General features: G+C 54.3%; 2 protein-coding genes and 1 pseudogene across 4 annotated transcripts in view; 2 read left to right on the top strand and 1 right to left on the bottom strand.

The window, feature by feature from the left end:
- LOC309870608 (glucokinase regulatory protein-like) overlaps window positions 1-14,151 on the bottom strand; it is an 878,156-nt pseudogene that overhangs the window by 157,961 nt on the left and 706,044 nt on the right. The gene's annotated exons all lie outside the window — the stretch shown is intronic.
- On the top strand, window positions 1,416-12,063 carry MPV17 (mitochondrial inner membrane protein MPV17). Of its 2 annotated transcripts, XM_082745220.1 has the most exons (8): window positions 1,418-1,501; window positions 2,005-2,079; window positions 8,954-9,069; window positions 9,275-9,367; window positions 9,476-9,571; window positions 9,806-9,838; window positions 10,084-10,136; window positions 11,124-12,063. In XM_082745220.1, the coding sequence occupies exons 2-8, from the start codon at window positions 2,010-2,012 to the stop codon at window positions 11,191-11,193; spliced, it is 531 nt and encodes a 176-aa protein (XP_082601346.1). In that variant the 5' UTR covers window positions 1,418-1,501; window positions 2,005-2,009; the 3' UTR covers window positions 11,194-12,063. The 2 variants fall into 2 exon arrangements, with proteins under 2 accessions (XP_082601347.1, XP_082601346.1); XM_082745221.1 differs by lacking the exon at window positions 9,806-9,838 and having other exon boundaries at window positions 1,416-1,501.
- On the top strand, window positions 12,187-13,832 carry UCN (urocortin). Its single transcript, XM_082745241.1, has 2 exons — window positions 12,187-13,025; window positions 13,280-13,832. Exon 2 carries the CDS (start codon window positions 13,293-13,295, stop codon window positions 13,671-13,673), a length of 381 nt encoding a protein of 126 aa, XP_082601367.1. The 5' UTR covers window positions 12,187-13,025; window positions 13,280-13,292; the 3' UTR covers window positions 13,674-13,832.

The following is a 14,151-nucleotide window of genomic DNA, read 5'->3' as shown; positions in this document are numbered from 1 at the left end:
GATCCCAGCTCAAATCTCGCCTTTTATCAAGGAGCTTCCCAGATTTCTCTAGTAAAAATTCTCTCTTCCCCATGTATTCTCAAGAGGGAAGGGGAAAAAAGAGTAAATCACGTGTTTATTTAAACATTTGATCTATTTCAGGTATTTCATGTATGTTACTTAATCATGAGGTAGATACTGCCCCATTTTAACTGTAAAGATAAGATTCTGAGAGTTTGAGCAGTCTGAAAAAGGTCACTTTACTACATAGTGCTGGGATTTGAACGTAGACACTCTGAATTCAGAGAACAACCTTCTAACCTACCACATTTGGTCTATTACATTTACTAATGTAAATTCACTCCTGGCATGGTGTTTTGAATATAGGAGCCTTGAGTGAAGTATTTGAGACATCAAATTATCTTGCTTCCTCATTGTGTTTCTCAAGTACCTGTGACAGGATTTTCCGTCCTAATCACATAGGCATTGAGTAAATAGGAGCTAGAGCTAGCCAGGTGGGAACCTGAAAGTCAGGGATAGCTGCTTCCTGAAGTGTGAGTTCCCTGGATATAGTTAAGCAAAGGCTTCCAGCCTGACAAATCTGCCACGGATCTTACAGTAGTTTCCGCCACCCTTGAAAGGATGTTGCACTATACTCACAAAATTTTAGAATGTTAAAGCTGAAAAGGAATATTAAGAAATCACATAATCTAGCGATTTCCAAACACTTTTAGTTGTGAACCCCTTTGTTTAAAAGTGGCTCTTTCTAATTTTTTAAACTGAGGTAAAGAAGAACCTGTAGTGAGTGGTACCTCCCCAAAACATCTTGTAAACCCCTAACACTGAGGAGCCCAGTGTGATAAACATAGTCTAACAGGTGAGGAACCTTTAGTTCAAGTGTAATGATGACCAGGCTGCAGAGCCCACCAGTTTCAAGCCAGTACGCGGACTCTTGAGTTTCTGGAATCCCGTGCTTTCCATGGAGGGGTCCACTTTACGCAGCATCTCTAAAGGCCATTGTGGACAAAGACTAAACTAGTGCTAAGAGGATGATAAATTTTACCCATGCAGGAGCTCACAGTCAAGGCTAGTGAAGAACCCAGGGACACTGAAAAAATAACGCACCTAACTACGGCTCATCGTTTCTAAATTGATTTTCGAGACTGAGAAGGGCATCAGCACCTTGGCCAGTTCCGGGGTGCGGTAGCAGTGAGGGTCTATCCAGGTTAAGAAGCCAAGCCTTCGGGGGAGAAGGGGTATGAGGAGGCAGAGTCGGACCCAAGTGGGAACTATGGAAGGCGGGACCCTCACCGAGACCCCGCGCGGTCCACTTCAAAAAGGGGTTGCTCACAGACGGACAGCTGAGCAGTTCTCCATGAGTATTACGCTCAGTCCATTCCCACTCCAACCCCGGCTGCGGTGGGCGGGGGGAGTTCCGGGGGAAGTCGGACGGAAGGGGCGGGACTTGCGGAGGAACTCCTTCCTGGTCGGGTCACGTGGGAGGGGCTGGAGGCGAGGGCAGGTGAGTGCCGGGCGATCCACCTTTCAGGGCTCAAATCGTCGCGTGCCTTTAGTACCCAAAGCCCATGTGACCTGTCCAGGTCCAGAGAATGACAGGCCCTATTTCCGGTGTAGAGTTGGACTCAGGAAGGATACGGGCTGGTTCCAACTAAGTGAATCTGGTGACCGACCAGACTCTGGGTGAAAGCCAGAGCAAACCTGCCATTATGAAGTATCTCGGTGTGGAAGGAGGAGGCCCCCAGGTGGCTCTGCTTCAGAGATGGGGTGGCGGGTGGCTGCCACCGAGATTCCGCAGCCGCCTACAGCCTTCCTCTGTGACCTGATTGTCTAAGGCGATCCCTGTGACAGGAAGCTGTCCAGGAAGCATCCCTTCTGAGGCCTCTGCCCCTCTAAGACGTATTGGAAGCAGGCCGAGGAGAGGGAGTGGAGACAGGGAAAAGTCAAGGGTGTCTTTAATTGTGGGGAGGGGCAGGGGGTGACCCCCCTCTCCTCTTGGCTTGACAGGAATCATGGCACTCTGGCGGGCATACCAGCGAGCCCTGGCCAATCACCCGTGGAAAGTACAGGTCCTGACAGCTGGTGAGTGAATAGACCTGAGCAGGACCAGAGCAGGCTGATTTGGGAGGCAGAAGCTCACCCCACCACACCTTCCTCATTTTCTGCTTCTATTGAGGCCCCTTGAAAGGTTGGCTGTCTCTCATCCGAAGTTGTCCCCAGTCTTTTGGTGGGTGGGCCCCCAGGGCTGTTCTTAAGGAAGGGTTTTACCTGCTGTAAAGTAGGATTTGAAAGTCCTCAGAAAGCTTTAATCCCTTGGGGTTAAAGGCATTGCCCCAGGAGACCTTAACTTAGAAAGCTAACAATAGCAAATGCTCGTCTAACATATTAACAGTGTGCAAAACACTTTTCAACACATTATCTCATAGCTCTGCACAAAGATCTGTAAGCTAGGATCCCTTGAGTCCACATTAGATTACACACCTATTAAGTGCTGGGATCAGAACTCTTACCCCAGTTTATTTTTCTTAGTTGTTTTTTTTTATTCATGAAATAATATCTTAACGTAGAAAAGAATAGTTCAGACAGGTATGTAAGGTTTAAATAGTATTAAAACTGATTATTCTTGGGATGCCTGGGTGGCTCAGTTGGTTAAGCAGCTGCCTTCGGCTTGGGTCATGATCCCAGCTTCCTGGGATCGAGTCCCACATCGGGCTCCTTGCTTGGCAGGGAGTCTGCTTCTCCCTCTGCCTCTGCCTGTGTTTGCTCTCTCTCCCTCTCTCTCTCTCTCTCTCTTTGACAAATAAATAAAAAATCTTTAAAACTTAAAAAAACAAAAAAAAAACCTAATTATTCTTGTATCAGTACCCAGCTTGAGAACCCTTGAGCACCTTTCCTTAATTCATACAAGCCAAGAAATAACTGGTTTCCTGAGTTTTGTTTATACCACTCTTTTGCTTTTCTTATAGTTTTACTACCCTTTTATGTATCCCCAAATAATATACTAATCAAGGATTTATGTTTACTCCAAATCCAGTGAGTGGCTAGTGCCTTACAAACGTAACCCAGTGACTTAACCTGTATTTGTTACCATCTTTACTTTGCACATTAGCTAAGAAGTGAGGGATGGCACAAAGATACGGTAAGTTTTACAGGGAGGGGGGACTAGTAGCTCTGAGACTTGGGGCAGTGCAAGAGTGATTGGGTTAAGATGGGATCTTGCCTATGTTTAGACGAAGGGAAGAGGATTCTAGGGAGGACCATGGGCTTCTTCAACAAGAAGACTATTGAGTGGCAGGCTATGGAAGCCGGAGGAACAGCAAGCCTCTTACTGGAACAGCCCCACCTCAGCCCTAGAAACTTCATTGGGTGACTGGCCAAGGGATGGACAATTTTGTCCCTCCCTGGGCCCCTCTCCAACCTCTGTGCCCAACCACCCCATGTCCTCAGAGTGTCCATCAGCCTGCATGACTCACCTGGTTGCGTGTGTGGTGACTCATTCTGGACTGTGTGGCTGAGATGGGACTGACACGCTGGGCCCTTTGCCAGCCTCAGACTCCCTCGGGGCCCTTCACTGCTAGACGGAAGTTTCCCCCTCGTGGCATCAAGAATATAGAGAGAGAGCTAGTCCTTGTGTCTCCCTACCCAAGGGGTGTGCAGTGGACACAGGAGCTGGCCTTCAGAGGGGCCCTCGCGCAGATACATGGGCTATGCTGGGGTGCTGGTCTAGAAGCACTTTCTAGGAAGCACTTTTCTCAGACTTCTTCCCTGCTGCTAGTGTATTCGGATCAAACTGCAAATAAAGGGAGGAGGTGGGTCTAGCTCCCCAGGCTGATCTTAGATCCTAGCGCAGCTTCGTAAGGCCCCTGGGGGTAGCTCCTCCCCCGGGGGTAGTGTCCTCACTGGAAGACAAAATAGGGATTTCAGACTTGGAGTTAGAAGAGCAGGATTTGAATTTAAGAGTCGTAGCCCTCAGTAGGTGCCCGAAGAGAGATAAGTAAGTGAGTAAACCTCTTGGAGCCTCAGTTTCCTCGTTCAGGAATTGAGTTTAGTTAGCCGACCTCACAGAGTTAGTGTCAGGGTTATCTCTGTGAAAAGGCTTTAGAAATTAAGAAATGCTTAATAGACACAAAGGCTCCTGGGCTTGGCCCTTTCCATGAGTATTGTTAACCCACACACAACAAGCTGTTCTTTTTTTTTCAGACTGATCTATTTATTTTTTAGAGAGAGAGAGTGCGCTTGCACAAGCAGGAGGGGCAGAGGGAGGAGGAGAGAGACTCTCGAGCAGACTGCACGCTCAGAGCAGAGTGTGATGCAGGGCTCAATCTCACGACCCTGAGATCATGACCAGAGGCGAAATCAAGAGTAGGATGCTTGGGGCGCCTGGGTGGCTTAGTGGGTTAAAGCCTCTGCCTTCAGCTTGGGTCGTGATCCCAGGATCCTGGGATGGAGCCCCGCATGAGACTCCCTGCTCAGCGGGGAGTCTGCTCCCCACCCCCACCCCCCGCCCCCTGTCTCTCTGTCAAATAAAAAAAAAAAAAAAAAAGAGTAGGATGCTTATGCTTAACCGACTGCGCCCCCCCCAGACACCCCAAGTGGTACTTTTTCTAGTGGTGTTTTGGTTGTATTTGTTCCATTTGTCTTAAATTTGAACATGGGTGACTCTCTCAGCCTTGGTTCTCCAAGTAGTAGGGCCTGGGGCTTTAGTGCAGGTACTTTGTAAGGGGTAGGAAGTTGTCCTGTGGGGGAGGAGGGCGAGCCAGTATGAGGAAGATCGGATTGCATACTGCTTAGGGCCCATGGCTGCTCCATCCTGTAAAGCTGACTGAGAAGCTCTTTGAAATGCCTCTGAGGACGACAGGGGAGAATAGCCTTTTCCGGAGAAAAGAAACCTTTACCCACCAGCTCTCTTCCTCCATTGGTCAAACACGTGGAATGTCGACACCTGTGTGTAGCCCCGGGTGAGGCATCCACTGCACAGCCCTGGGTATGACCCAGGTTGAGCTGCGGTAGTGGGCGGAGTCAGGGATTAGTGAATCAGGATCCGAAATGGTTCAAGACAAGTGTCTGATAATGGTTGACCAAGCTAAAGTCAGGAACAGAGCATGCTGGGAAAAGGTCCACTGTGTGTTCCACACAGCCTGAGTCAGCCTCTTCCCGTCCTTTCTGAAGGGCCCTTCCAGTCTCCACTGGGCCCCGGGCCCAGCTCCATCCATTTTTGGCCACTCTAATCCTGCTATGGGGCAGCTGAGCTGCTGCAGACACTGGTTTCCCTGGAGTCTGAATTCCGCCAGGCCGTGCGCACTCAGCAGGCAAGGGAGCATCCAGTCCTGCCCTGACACCGTAGAGCAGGAGGCTGCAGCAGGGGCAGGGGTGATGTGCACTGGGGTCCCCGTGGTCAGTGGTAGAGCTGGCACTTCCCAGTGCTCTGCCTTGTACTCGAGACTACGGGGCCCTGGGAAGCTGAGCGTAGCCCTCACTGGTTTGGCTTACATACCCGAGAAGCTGCAGAGCCCTCCATTTTGTCCCACCTTCAAGCAGTAGGACAGCTTCGGTCCCGGAATGGGGAAAGCATCCAGATCAGTCCCCCAGAAAGCACTCCCCCCTCTCTCGCTGTTAGGCTTCTGTTGCCTCTGGGGTCTATCTGAGCCGGCCCCCCGCCCAAGCAGCCCTTTAATTGTGGAGACTTCTGGGGAGGAGAGAGTCGGCAGCACCGCTGGCCCCATGCCAGTAGCTCTACCTGTCGCCCAGGCCTCTGGTCCTCAAGGGCACACTTCCTGCTCCCCATTCCACCTTTCTGCCCCTCAGCCTTCTCATCTTCCACTAGCACTTTATTTTCTTGCAACTAAGACCCCATACACAAAAGCCACGAGAGGAACATAATAGGGGAAGTAGGGAACTAGGAAGACGGTGTAGAAGTTGAGGCTTTTCAACTAGCGGGCAAGGGGTGGTCCCAAATAGACCGGTGGCCGGAGGCCGCCTGCTCCCCACCCCCTCATTCCACTGAATCCGGTGGGGAGTGACGGCATGAGAACTGGCACCTACCCAAGGGCATGATGTCACACCTGCGCCAGTGTCTGCCTGCTGGGCTCCTCGCCCGGCCTGGCATCGGGCATCAGTGCCTGCAGCCCCTTGCCCTGCCCCATCAGGGCTCGGGCAGTACGTCTTTGCAGGTCTCCGGCTCCAAGCCCCTAGAAACAAGTCCAAGGCAAGGGGAGCCAGAGCACTGAAATATCTAGACCAACCAAATATGTCAGGAGGACTCCCAGAACCCAGCTGGGGCCTGTTTGGGCTCTGGCGCTGGGGAAGGTGGAAGGAGGAATCTAAATGTCAGCTCTTCTTGCCCAAACTTGCTTGGGCGGAGATGCGGGCCTGCACTGGGCACTGACCAAAGCCTCAACTGCCCCGGGGTTGCTGCAGGCCCAGCGCCCTGATGGCCTGTGGGCAGAGGAGGAATGGCTGGGCACGGTTTTGTCTGAAATGGACAAGGCTGCAGGGGCTCCTCCCTCTCACTGCTGCCTTCCCACCTGACGGGCATGGTCTGGATCCTGGAATCCATTTTTTTCCAAGGCTGCTGGCTCCCCGGACTGTGGTTTTCATTCCTGCTTTGCCTTTAGCTTGTTAGGTGACTGTTGGCAAGTTGGGTGACTGTTGCCGTCTCTACAAGGTGACAAGGAACAGAGAGGGTCACCTCCTGGGCAGTAAAAGACAGGAAGTGCATTAATCTAAGAAGTGTCTTTGATGTGTGACCTTGGGGGCCTTGCTTGGGCAAGGAGTCCCCTGGGAGTGGAAGGCACAGAGGCCTCTTGGCGCCACTGACCCGTAAGCCCATGTCTCTGCCCTTGCTGTGATTCCCTAGCCTCCTGTTCCTCGAGAGAAGGCCTGGGTTCAGCCCCAACTCTACTCCTTACTAAATAACCTCATCTCTTAAAGACGTTCAATGGAGGTGTGACCCCACCTCCCAGGCCTTTTGTGAGGATTAAATGCGTGAGATCCATCTGTAAACTGTAAACATTTTGCCAAAGTAGAACATCAAGCTGTTAGGTCCCTTCATTTAAGAAGTGACTGCCTTCTGTTCTGCCCTCTGCGGGCCTTCTCCGGGTATCCTTGCCTTGCCTTGACGCATGGCCACAGCAGCAAGCCCTCCCTGGGGGAGGTGAGGCAGGAGAAAGGGAGATGAGTGCTAACTGTGTGGAGCTGGGAACAAGCCTCCACTTTCACAGGTCCTCACACATGGGCCTGGGGGCTCCTCATGCCCTTCCCGGAGCGGGCCTGTTGTTTGGGACTATACATTGGCGTTTTCCCTTGCTTGGTTTTCTGAGCACCTGCCAGGCCCTTGGTTAGGTGTGGCATAGGATAAGAGAACAAAGATGTCTAGGATTCTCTCTTCACCCCCAGGGAGGTCATGGCTAGCATGTTCTGGGAAGAGCCTCCAACACTTTGAGAGTTTCAGGGAGAAGAGAGGCAGGACCACCATGATGGGTGCGCTGGGGCCCCAGAGCTGCTCCAGGGCTGGGAGTGCCAGTAGCTGAGGCCATCCGTGGGGGTCGTGGGGGTCGTGGGGGTCGTGGCGCCAGCCTTCAGCCTTCCCCAGCTGCCTGGGCAGCGGCTGCAGCTCTGGGGCAGGGCTTTGCGGTGGCTGCGGGGGGGAGAGCTATGAGTGCACAGCCAGTGTGGACGTCAGAGCCTGCTCTGTACCAAGGACTAGGGTTAAAGGATGTGTTTGCCCAGCGCTGATTGAGGGCACAGGGACCGTGGTGTCTGAAGGGCTGGAGGGGGGCTCTCATTACTCAGTAATATGGACAGGCGAGCCGGAGATCATCTGGTCACTCCCAAATGACCCTGTGTGTGTGTGTTTGCTGGAAACCATCATGCCACCATAACTGACGGGGGGCTCTGTAAATAGTGACTGTTTCTATCTTGGTTTCTGGGTGTGGGCGTCTGACTAGGGTTGCTTGGGAAAGGGGTGTCTGTATGAATGAGGGAGGGGGAAGCAGGTACAAAGGCCTGGGGTTTGGGGGGAATGGCTATAATATCTATTGTCCCCCCAGTCCGAGGTTGTGAATGGGGGGATGTCTGGGTTTACCTGATTGTGCTAGGAGGTGACCAGAACTCCTACTTGTGGGGACTCTTAACCAGTTCAGCCAGTTGGCTTCCTGCCTGGGACCATGTAAGCACTCATGCTTCAGAAAATGAATTATTCTTGCTGTCCTTCACAAAGAGAGACCCCAAGATCAAGGTGAAGGACACTTTTCAGGGTCTCGCCTGGGACTAGGGGAGAAACCCCAGAGTTCCTTACCATTCTACACAGGATCTGTTCACAATATGATTCCTGGAAAAATCACCGTGTAGGAAGTCAAGCCACCTCGTTCTTGCCTTGGTTCTGCCACTTACTGGGTATGTGAGGTCCCAGACCTTCATTTCTATATCTCAAAAATAAGGGGTTTGGATGGAATTATCTGGAAGGCTTTTCCAGTTGTTGTTGTTGTTGTTGTTTAAGATTTTATTTATTTATTTGACAGACAAAGATCACAAGCAGGCAGAGAGAGAGGAGGAAGCAGGCTGCCCGCTGAGCAGAGAGCCCAATGCAGGGCTTTATCCCTGGGATCATGATCTGAGCCAAAGGCAGAGGCTTTAACCCACTGAGCCACCCAGGCGCCATGCTTTTCCAGTTCTGATAGTCCATGGTTCTCAGTGCCAAGCACCTTAGGTTCCCCTTCATCTGCAGTTGCTGACTGTGACTTCCCTTTCAGACTCTGTGGGTCCTGGGCTGATGAAGGCTGCTCAGCTCAGTATCTAACATGACACTTTGAAGTGGCAGTAAAGGACTGGCCATTTGCCCCAGAATTAATCTCTTAGGCTCTAAGGGTCAGAGCCTCATTCAGGGACTTCCTTCCGTCCCTGGAATGGCAACCTACCTTCAGGAGGTATCCTGACAACACCTGTGTACCCTGCGCAGGGTCCCTGATGGGCCTGGGTGACATTATCTCACAGCAACTGGTGGAGAAGCGAGGTCTGCGGGGACACCAGGCTCGCCGGACCCTGATCATGGTCTCCCTGGGCTGTGGCTTCGTGGTAAGTTCTGTCTACAGTGGGGTTGCTGGAGGACTGGACGGTGGTCTTAGTTCCATGTCATTCTTCAGTTTCCCTTGGCCTCCCGTGCATCTAAGCCAACCTTAGATAGGATTTGTTTTCTAATCCTTGAGAGAGGAGCATTGTGATGCAAAAGCCAAGCGCTCGCCTTGCCACACACTCTGTCCTCTCTGGGGTTTACTTTCAGGGCCCCGCTGTAGGAGGCTGGTACAGGGTCTTGGACCGCCTCATCCCTGGCACCAGCAAGGTAGACGCGCTGAAGAAGATGCTGTTGGATCAGGTGAGCAGAAGGAAAAGGGACTTGGGAAGCAGGAGCTGGCATGGCGGGGCGGGGAGGGGGGGGGCTGGGGGATTTCTGTGCTCACAGAACTTTAATTTCTCTCCCCAGGGGTGCTTTGCCCCATGTTTTCTAGGCTCTTTCCTCTCACTGGTAGGAGCACTCAATGGACTGTCAGCCCAGGACAACTGGGCCAAGCTGCGGCGGGTGAGCAGGGCAGGTGGGGGACGGCCTCCAGCTGGCAGCCTGGCAGTCCCGAGGGAATGAGGCAGGCTTCGTGGGGAGGAGCCGGTGGGATGCAGGCAGAGCCCCAGGCTCCGGCTTAGACGAGCTGGGGGTGCGGTTGGAGTGTGGTCTGTGTTGGAGGTGCTCTGCAGACTGGGAGGTAGGCGCTCCTTGGAAGTGTGTGCATGGGTGAGTTTGTTTCTTTTGTGTCCCCAGGACTATCCTGACGCCCTCATCACCAACTACTATGTAAGCGCTGACTCTGCAGCTGTCTCTTCTGCTTTCTTGAGTCCAGAAGTGCCCGGGGATGGGGGTCCTCCTGCCATAGAAATCCCACAGTTGGGATGACTCTTGTCCCCAGTGTGGGCACTGTGCTCAGGGAAACCCTCACCCGTCTGCCTTGTTCTTGTCTGCAGAAGCTGGAGGAAGGCCGGTGAGTCTGGGGGTCGGGTGAGGGAGGCAGCCCCCCAACCTTTACCTTCTTTCTCTTGTAGCTCTGGCCCGCTGTGCAGTTAGCCAACTTCTACCTGGTCCCCCTTCATTACAGGTAAGACACATCCTGACACCCCCTCCCCACTCCAGGGAAGGTGCACGGCACAAACAGCTGGACACCAAGTGATTCTCCTTTCGGCCTGGTGTCACTTGAGACCCTCGCAGAACACTGTCCCGTCAGAGTCCCTCAGACTCTCAGGCATGCTAGTCAGACCTTCTGATCCTTTAGCGAAGCTGTCCCAGAACTGCCTACTGACTCTCTTTCATCTTCTCGAAGAGGCTCCTGCTCATAGTCCCGTCTCCCCCACCACCCTGCCTGAGCGCTCACCTTTGAAGGCAGAGCTGCAGGGCCAGTGCCAGGGCGAGTAGCGTCTGGGTTAGACGGGAAGGGAGACCAAAGAGCTGAGGAGGAACGTGGGCCCGTGAGTCCGCTGCAGAGCACTAGTCCACCTTAATAATAAGGGTAGTTGCTAAAACCACAGTGAAAACCACAGCGGAGCTCAAGATGAGTCCTTACAATTTTGGGTGGTGAAAGGGCATGGGGATCGGGAAAAGAATGAAACTCCTCAGAGGGGCGGAGTCAGCATTTACATGAATAGTGTCCCTTAATGGTCCTCAACACTAGGGTCCCTGTGATACTCTTTGCAACTAGAAAAAGGTAAATTGAGAGTAAAGAGAAGGAGATGCTACTTTTCATGGCTGGCTGGACGGTTTTGGAAGGTAGACTCTCTTAAGTTGGTAAAGGTGGACAAAGACGAGTATTTGGGAGCCTGGACAGGAGTGAGTAAGAGCCACTCTTGGCGGGATGACGGTGTTCTACTCTGAGGCTCGGAGACAGAGCTCAGACAGCCCCAGAACCCAGCCTGCTTGTCCTCTGGTCTGAGCCACATGTCCCTCCCTCAGGGCTGAAGGAGGGAGACCTCAGTGTAGACGTTCTCAGAGACCAGCCCTCCTTTCCCGTAGCACTTGTCCAGCTCCCCACCCCCAGGCTTGCTCCTCATCCTCCATTGTCCTCACGATGCCACCCCCCGCTGTGCCGCAGGTTGGCCGTTGTCCAGTGTGTCGCAGTCGTCTGGAACTCCTACCTGTCGTGGAAGGCCCACCGGCTCTAGGCTAGCCTCACCCCGATGTCTGTGCAGACAGTGCTGTGGCTTGACCCGAGCGCGCTCAGAGAGCCTCCTCGAAGAGGGCACATCGCTTTTCCTGGGGTACCGTGGGCACTCAGAACCTAATGGACTTAGCACCTGACTTCTTTTGAAATCATTACAACCTTTATAATGGTCTTCTCCCCACCATGTGGTAGGCACCCCATAAATGCGTCTGGTCTTGTCTGCTGGGACTCAGCCCTGTATCCCACAGTGCCATCGCCCCCACTCCTCACAGACACAGCTGCTCTCTAACCTTCCCAGCCCAGCTGGAGCTCCGGCTCTTTGGGGGCCCTGAACCTGTATATGGCGCCTCCACAGATCTGTTTGGTAATTACGTAGTCTGAAAGCTGTAGATGTGATGCGAGGGCCCCAGCAGAAACTATGGGGCAGTCAGAATTTCTAGAGCTGGGAGGAAGTCTAGAGACAGCCAATCCCGATCATCTCCTATGGAGGAGCACACTCAGGTGTGCTCACAAAAGTGAGGTGACGGTGTCCACAGCACCAGCCAGTGGCAGAGTGGAAACTTGAATCCACATGCTATAGATGAATGTTTGTGTGCCCTCCAGGATTCCTCTGTTGAAAACCTAATGCCCATGGTGATGGCATTAGGCAGTGGGACCTTCGGGGGTGATGAGGTCATGAGGGATTCGTGCCTTTTTAAAGCAGCCCAGACAGGTCTCTCACCCCTCCCACTGTAGGGGGACACAGCGAGAAGGTGCTCACTATGAAAGTTAGCCAGCTGCTTCTCTCCTGATAGCACATCTGTCAGCGCCATAGGCTTGGACCTCCCAGCTTCTAGAACTGTGTGAGAAATAAATTTTGCTGTTTATAAGATACGGAGTTGAGAGTAGTTTTGGTATAGCAGTGTGAAGAGATGAAGGCAGGTTCCCTTACTTCCCACCAAGTGATCTTAACTGAAGGTCAAAGGAACAGTAATACTGCTGCTGTGATTCCCAGAAGAAAAACTAACTTGGCGAAAATGCCACTTGGGGGCAAACTCTGAAGCAGATGGACCTGTCTTTTGTAGTCTGAAAGCACCCAGAGGCCAGAGGCTCTCTAATGGTGCCTCGATCAGTCTGGCCTAGAATTTGTACCACAGGGCTGGCATAAGACCACATGCATCCTGGCAGTGGGGCTGCATCTGGGGTCAGAGGTGGTACCAAAGCGGGAGCCAGGAGCCAGCTGTGCTCCTGAGTGCCTTAGTTTGCCAAACTGATAGTGGGGACTAGGCATTAGGGACTAGGTTAGAGCAACGCAACCTTCTCCCAATGCCTCTGGCCCCTTCTAGAGGCCTACAGCGGGGGGGGGGGGGGGGGGGGGGGGGGGGTGCCAACGACAGCCATGAAGTCCAGCCTCTCTTTGTGCCACAGAAGACCAGGTACTTGACTGCTCTGATCTGGGGACTGGCCCTAGTCCCTGCTGGCTGTTGTTAGCAGGTAAAAAAAAGGGCCTCGTGGCTCCCAGAGCAAGGTTATGCCCCAGGGGCTTCTTGCCATCTTAAGGCGGGGCCCACTTGCAGTGCTGACCCCTGGACCCAGAGTCTGGGGTTGTGAGGTGCACCCCTCCGGATCTAGCAAGCGGCCAGACTTGAGGCTGCGACTGTCATTGCTTCTACAATCAGTGCATGTTTCTCGCTGACGTCAGTCGGAGCTGTCCTGGAGCTATATAAGGCTGGCGGCGGTCCCGGGACAGACCCCGGGTTCCCCGCGGTGCCCTCAGCCCACCCGAGGGACGGAGACTGGAGGGACGGAGACTGGAGCCCCATCCCGCAGCAGGCAGACACTCTCCGGCAACCTGTGAGTGGCTCTGAGCATCCGCCCTGACTCCCTCAGCGTCAGGACTTGGCGCTCAGCTCACCCACCGCGACTCGCCCAAGGGGAGAGAGGGAGGACCGGGCTGGGCAGCCGCTGGGGCTGGAGGGAAGGTTGTGGGTACCAGCCCGCAACCGCAGGGGCGCGGCAGGGGAGCTTGGATGCGCGCTGGAAGGGGAGTGGTGCCACCTGCGACTCCCCCGCGTGCGCCTTACCCTGCGCTGCCTCTGTGTGTCCAGGGTCGGCGGCACCATGAAACAAGGGGGACGCGCGGCGCTGCTGGTGGCGCTGCTACTACTGGCACAGCTGCGCCCAGGGAGCAGCCAGTGGAGCCCGGAGGCGGCGGCGGCCGGAGTCCGGGACCCGAGTCTGCGCTGGAGCCCCGGGGCGCGAAACCAGGACGGCGGGGCCCGCGCGCTGCTCTTGCTGCTGGCGGAGCGCTTCCCGCGCCGCTCGGGGCCGGGCCCGTGGGGATCCCGGACCGCGGGGGAGCGGCCGAGACGGGACGACCCTCCGCTGTCCATTGATCTCACCTTCCACCTGCTACGGACCCTGCTGGAGCTGGCGCGGACACAGAGCCAGCGGGAGCGCGCTGAGCAGAACCGCATCATATTCGAGTCGGTGGGCAAGTGATCAGCGGGGTCTGCAGCCACGAGAACCTCGACCCCTGTTCCCCACCCCCGGGCCGGGTGCGCGCGGCTGGAACGGACCCAGTCCCGCGGGCTAAAGCGGCCCAGGGATGCCCGGAGCACTCCGTGCGTCACCAATTTTTAATAAAAGTGCTGAAGAGCCTTTGGCCTCGGATGTGGGGTGCGGGGAAGCACAGCAGGGTGGGAGCCCGAGGAAAAGTGCGGCCTCCGAGGCCGGCGGGAGGGGACCGGAGGCTGCCCGAGGGCTTCGGCAGAATGGCTTGCAGCCGGCGTCCTGTGTCCCCATCGAACCCCAGGAACTCAAAGTCCTGGTGCCGCCGCACCACCCCGACCCTCTTCCCTTGGCACTGGGCTCGCGAACCCGTGCTTGATATCAAGGGGATGCCCCACAGGGGTCATTCCACTTCCGCCCCTCAAATGGTCCCAGATCCGGAGAAGGGCAGGATGGTGATGGGGTCGCC

Source organism: Mustela nivalis (assembly GCF_964662115.1).
Source record: "Mustela nivalis genome assembly, chromosome: 8".
Classification (NCBI taxonomy): domain Eukaryota; kingdom Metazoa; phylum Chordata; class Mammalia; order Carnivora; family Mustelidae; genus Mustela; species Mustela nivalis.
Note: the sequence above shows the minus strand (reverse complement) of the source record. Positions and strands in the feature narration are given on the sequence as shown.

Coding starts and splice junctions, on each gene's coding strand:
- MPV17 (XM_082745220.1), top strand. CDS start 2,010: ATGGCACTCTGGCGGGCATACCAGCGAGCCCTGGCCAATCACCCGTGG. Junction 9,572..9,805: donor ACTGGGCCAAGCTGCGGCGG/GTGAGCAGGGCA, acceptor TTGTGTCCCCAG/GACTATCCTGACGCCCTCAT. Junction 9,839..10,083: donor CCCTCATCACCAACTACTAT/GTAAGCGCTGAC, acceptor TTTCTCTTGTAG/CTCTGGCCCGCTGTGCAGTT.
- UCN (XM_082745241.1), top strand. CDS start 13,293: ATGAAACAAGGGGGACGCGCGGCGCTGCTGGTGGCGCTGCTACTACTG.